Genomic DNA, 8,495 nt, shown 5'->3' with positions numbered 1-8,495 from the left:
CAAAATATTATCATTTTAAATGTAATCATTGTAAAAAAAAAGTGTATGAGATATTTTACATTTTTTGCACTTTGACACTTCGATACTCACAGCACCGTCTCAATTCAGACTAACCACATTTCCAGCGCTCAGTTGGCACATGTGGTTACAGTATTGGATATGCAGCTCTGGAGGTTTCTGTTCTGGAACTTAGTGAGGGGCTTTCCTTTGTCTCCTCTGAGGACCAGCAGACTGCTGTCAGTAACCCAGAGTCAGTAAGTTCTGGAAGCATGACATAACTTGCAGGAATATCTGTCCCAGACTCCCGAAGACGGTCTGCGTATGTTTCAGGAACAAAGAGGGATTGGTTTCCTGTGTAGTCTGTGCTATTACTTCTTTTTCTGATTTTCACTGGCAGGTGCCTCGTCTCCAGACATGGAGCCCAGCTATGGGGGAGGTCTCTTTGACATGGTGAAAGGAGGTGCAGGGAGGCTCTTTAGTAACCTAAAGGACAACTTGAAAGACACCCTCAAAGACACGTCTTCCAGAGTTATACAATCTGTTACCAGGTATGTGCGTCCTTCCCCATTAACTTAATGGACTCCGTGCCCCCAAAGGATCTGCTTACCTGCCAACTGCTTGTCTGGCTCAAAGACTATCAATTTTGTGATGCAACTGCATGGGATCTGATTGACTAGGAATGCCATTGAAGCCACAAAATTAAATCCTTCAGAAGCTACAGGCATAGGCTGGGAGGACTCGGCCCCTTGGTACGTTAGAGGATAGTGGTTGCCATCCCTGGCTTTCGAATCCAGCATCCTGAACTCTAATGCAGTATCTCCCCTTATTAACGTAAGGCAAATTAATTAACCTCTCTGAGCTTTGCTTTGATACCCTGGTAAGATTTGTGTCTTTAGGTGGTTTGAGAATTAAATGAGACAGTAATGCACATGCAATCCAAATAAGCAATACTTATGGATTGTAATCAAAACAGAAATTTGTTTTCGTATCTTAATAGCCCTTTACAACTTATTTACTGGGAGAAGTTTCTACCCTTCTACTGTGTGAAACTTTTACAAGCAGGCCATATGAATTCTTTTTTTATTCTTAGGAATTAGAAAGTTCTAGGGTCACTTTAAGTTAAAATATGTGGTTTTAAATCAGAAATTCAAATGTGAAGTCCAACATATTAATCAACATTTTAATTTTTTTCAACAGTAATTGTATCCTTTACCTTCAATCCCCAACTAGCGCCTGGTAGGCAAAAAAAGAGGGTCCTTTGTTCTTTCTCCATCACTTCCTCCCCTACCCCCTAGCTGCATGCCCTGTTTGGAGTGGTAGGTGTGTGCTCCTGAGGGTGTGGGCTGTCTTCTATCAACAGTGCTTACTTGTTAGGGGGAAGGCCTGAAGGGAAGTCAGAATATAGCTACTGGATGGAAATGTCCCAGGTCATGATGTGCAGGTGATTGAGAGAGAGAAATCGTGGGACATTTGGATCATTTTAATGAGTGCCCTTTCCTGTCTTGCTTTTAGCTACACGAAGGGAGATTTAGACTTCACTTATGTTACCTCCAGAATTATTGGTAAGTTTCTCATGTTTATTAACTGCCCAATAGCTCAGCTTTCAATGGCTGCCCATCACGACAGCAGACCTGTTTAACCAATTTTTTTTCTGTGTGACCCTTCCTCCAGTGATGTCCTTTCCTCTGGACAGTGTTGACATAGGATTCAGAAATCAGGTTGATGACATTCGAAGCTTTTTGGATTCCAGACATCTTGACCACTACACGGTGTACAATCTGTCGCCCAAGTCTTATCGAACTGCCAAGTTTCATAGCAGGGTAAGGAATTTTAGCCCTGATCACAAGGTTGAAGACATAAGAGGGTATTTTCCCCCTTAAGAGCTATCCTCAAACCCTTTGCCTTTAGGCACATGGAGCTGAAAAACTATATACTCTGGACACTTCTCTATCCACAAAATTTTTATTAGGCTGTTATGAGATATTCTGAGGCTTTTCCTCGGGTGAGGATATTTGTAGGAAAGTTTCTCTGTCAATAAGATACCATCTAATTGAGGGCCTCAAATCAGCTGTGGCTGGTTGTTGCTCAGTTGTTAGGGCACATTGCTGTGTGGCTCAGTGGAGATTGACTGCTACATAGGGCAGTTGGAGACCCTTATGCTGGAGCACTAATGATGCCTTTCACCCTTCCTTATTGCTGCTTTGGCATCACGATGAGACAGTGTGGCTAAACCAGTAGAGACACACCAGTATTAATGGAAATAGCTTTCTGACATTTGGTAAAGGTATGTGTTTCATAAGTGAGGTGTAGCACATAAACAGCCCACACTGTAGGTTTGGTGATACTATTGCTAATATTTAGAGCAGTGAGAGCAGCAGCAACATTTTTAGAGCATTTACAGTATTCCAGGAACTTTACATGCAATATCTCATTCATTCTCTCAACGGTCCTCTGAAGTAGATGGAGAAACTGAGGCACAGAGAGGTAAGGTAACTTGCCCAAGACTACAGGCATGTGTCTTAGCCATTACTCAGGGCTGACAGTATTACCTGGAAACCTGGATTATCCTCTCAAGGAGCTTTTAGAACTAGGCAGAGAAATAGTTCTAGTTTCAGTCTAGTTAAGGAGCTGTGAGAGCTGGCTTTGGTTTGAATCTGATGTTAAGCCTGATATGTCTGGCCACTGAATTCTTGATTTACTCACTCAAATCAGGCTTTTTCTCTCTCAGGAACATTTTCAAAAATCTTGACTTAGCCTTTAGATATGATTGGTTCTTCAGCTACATCTGGATTTATTAATAAATAGAAAGGAGTTTTACACATTGGACCCTTTAAAGTGAAACTTGATTTCAGCTATGCCAAATGATAGCTGGTTGTGTGCACTGTGTATTGAGGATCTCAGCTTTGATGCCAGAACACATTTTGCTCCAAATTTTAGTTGCCATTAATAATCTCTGGGCATCAGTTTCCTGATCAGTAAAAACTAGAAGAGAGTCTGTATGCTGTCTTAGGCCACTTCCTGCCCTAATGTTCAGTAAGATAAGGGAGAATTTTGTGAAGGATTCTCTTTTCCCAGAGTGTTTTCAAAATAGGCAAGAGGTAACCCAGTGGTTCTCAAGCTTTAGTGTACATCAGAATGTCCTAGAGGGCTTGTTAAACACCTGGGCCTGGCACTTCTGGTTCAGCAGAGGGGTGTGGTGAGAATCTGCATTGCTAACAACTTCCTGGGTGCTACTTCTGTTGCCCTGTGAGCCACTCTCTGAGAAGCACTGATAAAACCATTCTAAAGTGGTTTCGTCCAAATTCCCATTCCATAACGGAGATTTCAAATGCAGCTCTCTAATATTCCCTGTAGTTAACTGCCCTTCCACCTCTTATTCCATCTATTACCTAATTCAGAGCAAGGGAATTAGCATCCAACAAAAATGTGGGTAGCTATTTTATTTATAATTCAGATGCAAATATTTTGAATTGATTTTTCTTGTTTGGAGACTCAGTGCCATCATTTTCTTTCTTTCTTTCTTTTTTCCGATTTGTTTTTTATTGAAGCTTAGTTGATTTACAGTGCTGTGCCAATCTCTGCTCTACAGCAAAGCGACTCAGTGATACACATAGTGCCATCATTTTCGTAACTGAAGGACCATGGAACATCCTGTATAATATTTTATAGAAATTTTATTTAATCTTGAAATATTTGTGATAATCTGAAAAATTTTCCCTCTGGAAGTAAATAAAGATGTAATATTATAGAAGCATTCATGCATATAAAGGTATCTCTTATATGTATATATGATTTATAAAAGCAAGCTCTTTTATAAAGATATTTAAAGAAAGGCATCAATTAGTGTAACTACGTATTTTGTGACCAGACTTAACAGTCTTACCAAAGAAACCAGGAATTGCATATGGAACATCTGCCCCAGACTGCTCTCACTTGCCCTAGAAGAGCAGGGAACACGTTAATTTTATTTGCTACCTGGAACGGTGCCCGGCATGGCTAAGAAATGTCTCTCAAAAGATTGAATGTGCCTGCCAAGAATTGTTGAACACATAGATATCAAATAAAAATTTGATTCTTGGGACTTCTTTGGTGGCGCAGTGCTTAAGAATCCACCTGCCAGTGCAGGGGACACGGGTTTGATCCCTGGTCTGGGAAGATCCCACATGCCCTGGAACAACTAAGCCCGTGCATCGCAACCACTGAGGCTGCACTCTATAGCCCTCAAGCCACAACTACTGAGCCCGTGCACCACAGCTACGGAAGCCCGCGCCCCCTAGAGCCCACGTGCCGCAACTACTGAGCCCACACGCCGCCACTGCTGAAGCCCGTGTGCTGCATCTACTGAAGCCCGCATGCCTAGAGCCTATGCTCTGCAACAAGAGAAGCCACCACAATGAGAAACCTGCGCACCGCAACAAAGAGTAGCCCCTGCTCGCCACAACTAGAGAAAGCCCATGCACAGCAACAAAGACCCAATGCAGCCAAAAATAAAATAATTAATTAACTAAAAAAAGTTTGATTCTTATTCTCAAGGCACTTAAGCCTAGTTGGAGAGAGAAGTCAGGACGTTCTAAAGACAATAATATTTACAGTACCTACTGAGGGAGTTTAGTAAAGGGAGACAGCAGTGAGAGCTGGACCTTGACGCATGAGTCTTGTCTAGGTGAAAGCGGTGGGGTTATTTCTTCTCCATGTGAACTGTAGTCTGTGTCTTACCAGGCTCCGCATGATCTGGCCTCTGTGCCTCTGTAGCTCATCTTTCACTGTTCTCCACTGCCTGAGAACCATGCTCCTACCGGGGAGACGCACCGTCTCTTCGCATGAGCTGCTCCCACTCCCTGAAAGGCCACACATGCCACACCCCCACCCCTTCTTTGTTTGCCAAATTTCGCTAAGGGGAGGATTTCCACATACCACAAGGCTTTGCCAATTCTTTCCCCTAAAATGCAGGATTGCACTGCACTTTTAGCCCTTTATAGATAGTCTCAGAACTCTGGGGACTGGAAGAGGACCCTCTGACCTAGCTCCCTCAACCCTCAGTTGCATCTTAGGACAGCCCCACAGCCTTAGTATTTTCATCTTAGCTCTGTTTTTTTTGTTTCTTTGGTGTGCGGTACACGGGCCTCTCACTGTTGTGGTCTCTCCCGTTGCGGAGCACAGGCTCCGGATGCGCAGGCTCAGTGGCCATGGCTCACGGGCCCAGCCGCTCCGCGGCATGTGGGATCTTCCCGGACCAGGGCACGAACCCGTGTCCCCTGCATCGGCAGGTGGACTCTCAACCACTGCGCCACCAGGGAAGCCCCTTAGCTCTGTTTTTGATGTGGCTACATCTCTTTTCAAGTTCCTAGTCCTTTCTCTTCCCAGCACTAACACCGCAAATTGATTTGCATCCCACTGTTGCATGACTTACAAAAGTGTTCTTGGTTCACATCTTCCAGTCCTTGAGGCCTGAAATTATTTTCTCCTCCTTCCAGACCAGTGGAGTGCTAGGTCTGCAGCTAAATCTTATTTTAATAAATGTAGATGGCCAAGGCTTCTATAAATACCACTGTTGGAAAAGACCAAACACAAGACTGGTTTTATTTATAGACTCACAGGAGTCCAGCTGTGTCTATATCTCTATGCCTTGAACCCTGAACTCAGTCATTTTACCTTTTTATTATGTGACGTGTGTTTGGAGATAAAGACGGTGGTGACAGAGACAGACTGTTTCTAGGAAGATTTTACTTTGCTGAGGGGCATCATTCTGTATTTTGATTCACTTTTAGGCTTAGAAACCACATGGGTTGACAGGAATCATATGAAATAATTAAATAGCAATTCCTTAGTATTTGCATATTGTAACAGAATGTTAAAATAGGACTCTGTGTTTAGTTTCAATTTTAGCAGAGGATTTGACTCAAAGCAAAACATGGCAGATAGCCCTTCGTTCGGAGTGCTAGAATACCTATTCAGGATTGCAGAGGAGATATTGAATGTCAGTGTTTTGACTCTTCTTAGCCAGTATCTACCTTGATGAAATAAACATCCTGATGTTGACAGTGAAGTCCTGTAGGCCAATGAGATGCATCATCTAAGCCAGATGTTCTGAATCTGAGTTTAAAAGACATGGTTCCACTGTATATTTCGATCCATGCATGGGCTTCAGAGAGTTTAACCATCTGTTTTCACTCCTATTTTTTCTTTATTGTGGTAAAATACACATAACATAAACCTACCATTTTAAGCATTTGTAAGTGTACAATTCAGCAGCATTAAATTCACTCACAATATTCTGTAACCATCACTAGTATCTATACCCAAACCTTGTTCATCATCCCCCAAGTAAACACTATAGCCATTTACTCTGTGTATGTGTGTGTGCACTGGTTCCATTTCTGCACAGAAGGTTTTATAGCTCTGCCCTAGAATGTCAGGAACTACTGCTTTACACATTTCTTGGTGTTGCTGTTGGCAATAAATGGAAAAGCAGATGAATGGCCACCAAGTCTAGCCTGCCCTAAAGTTCTTACATTCTGATAATGCTATTCCAGTGCCACTTTGAGCCTCCTTCCTCTGTCTAACCAGGAAGGGGTATGCTGAAGGAGCCCAGTTAGTAGCATTGAAAAGATAAACCCAGCTGGTTCTTTTAGAATCTTCTTTTATTTCGACTATTTCTAAAGTGCATAATCTTGTAGAATTTCTTCCTCTTTGCAAAGAACTTAATTTTAGGAAAATATATGATCAACTTGGGTTTCTTAAAGGATTGTTTGAAGGTCACATTTTTTTTTTTTCCTTTTTCCTTCCAGAATTCATCAAAGAGGTCACCATAGCTCCCAGTTGTTTCTGCTCTGGTTTGCTGGTTGGTGAAGGGAGTTGGCCATAGCGGAGAGACTTTATAGATTATATTCATCTGTCCTCTGCCACTGTGCATCAGTGTAAGGACAGGAAATAATGGGGCAGAAAAATATCCCTGGCCTGGGAGCCAGAGGACCAGGAAGTCCCACATTCTAGTTCTGCAGCCTTCAGTGAATTGAATGTCTTATTAACTTTGGTAAAAAAATAGCCATCCCTTGATCCCATAACTATCTCACAAATGTAAGATGGAATTCTAGTTAATAATCATCAGACAGTATACAAACTTTTATTATTTTTTTTATTGAGGTGAAATTCATATAATATGCACAAATTTTGAATTTTAAAAATTATCCTAGATTCGCATCTCAGCTGTTCCTCTTCCTGGGTAAGTTACTTCACCTCATCTAAAGCTCAGTTTTCTCCCGTATAAAATGGAGATAACAAGGATTCCTATCTCACAAATAGAAAATTTTTCTTTAGGTTTGCTGTAAGGAAGACATTTGATAGCAATGTCTGGCTTAGAGTAAACATTCAGTAAGTGGAAGCTATAATTACCATTAATAATAATAAAATGCCAAATAAATTATTGCCTGAAGTACTCCTGTCCTCCAAAAATGGTGTCAGATTCTTAAGGCACTGGATATGGCTCTTCAGTCTGATTCTCCATAGCCCCTTTTGCTCCTATGCTCAGCATATGGGATGCTTCTGTCTTCTCCTCTTGTGCCTGGGGAGACAGAAAGATGAAAATCAAATGGCATCCAGCCCTGGTGCTGTTCTGGCCTCCTTTCCCACTGGGTGGTGTCATGGCAGCCTGTAATCCATATGGCGTTTTCTGATGCTCTACAGCTCCAGGAGGGGTTCAGAGAGACTGGAGGCAGCATCGTGAAGTGTCACCTGCCCAAGGATTGTGCTTATTGCCTGAAGCTGTGAACCTCACAGAGCTACAAAAATCACTTGCAGGGATTGAATTCATTTAAAAAATTTTTTTGATTTTGTTTATACCTTAAATGTTTTTCCCCTTTAGACAGAGCACATGCTTTTAAAAAATTCTAATTGTATGTTTGCTTAATGGAGTATAATTATATATCAAGTAAATATGTAATTATGCAGTACTTTAAATTAATATTATTTACTTGATTGGTTTAATGATTCTGAACAATTAGCCTATTGTGCTGAGAACAGTTTAGCCAGCTTTTAGCTGAGACTCATAGATATTGACGTTTAGTGTTTGTAGGAGTGACATACAGTTTCTAAAAGGTTTAAAAATACTGCCTGAGAAAACAAATTTCCTACACTTTTACATGGTCGCAATGTAAAAAAACAACAAAATCGGTTCCTTCCTCAAGATACTTTACATGTAGACAAAGACAAATCTTATAAGAAGAGATTGCCGGGCTTCCCTGGTGGCACAGTGGTTGGGGGTCCGCCTGTGGATGCGGGGCACGTGGGTTCGTGCCCCGGTCCGGGAGGATCCCACGTGCCGCGGAGCGCCTGGGCCCGTGAGCAATGGCCGCTGAGCCTGCGCGTCCGGAGCCTGTGCTCCGCAACGGGAGAGGCCACAACAGTGAGAGGCCCGCGTACCACAAAAAAAAAAATAGAGATTGCCAAATAGGGTTCATTCTTCGTTCTTTCACTCATTCATTCACTCAGCAAATACC

At 42.1% G+C, this 8,495-nt stretch overlaps 1 protein-coding gene across 1 annotated transcript in view; it reads left to right on the top strand.

Annotated features, from left to right (window-relative positions):
- Window positions 1-399: 399 nt before the first annotated feature.
- Window positions 400-8,495, top strand: part of DNAJC6 (DnaJ heat shock protein family (Hsp40) member C6) — a 45,509-nt gene continuing 37,413 nt past the window's right edge. Inside the window, exons 1-3 of the mRNA XM_029226891.1 lie at window positions 400-548; window positions 1,513-1,562; window positions 1,672-1,820. Of these exons, the coding sequence (XP_029082724.1) occupies window positions 415-548; window positions 1,513-1,562; window positions 1,672-1,820 (333 nt within the window). The 5' untranslated portion in view covers window positions 400-414. The remainder of the gene's footprint in view (window positions 549-1,512; window positions 1,563-1,671; window positions 1,821-8,495) is intronic.

This window comes from Monodon monoceros, unplaced genomic scaffold (genome assembly GCF_005190385.1).
Source record: "Monodon monoceros isolate NGI ecotype Baffin Bay Population unplaced genomic scaffold, NGI_Narwhal_1 Super_Scaffold_18, whole genome shotgun sequence".
NCBI classification, from domain to species: Eukaryota; Metazoa; Chordata; class Mammalia; order Artiodactyla; family Monodontidae; genus Monodon; species Monodon monoceros.
This window is presented reverse-complemented; position numbering and strand designations above follow the sequence as displayed.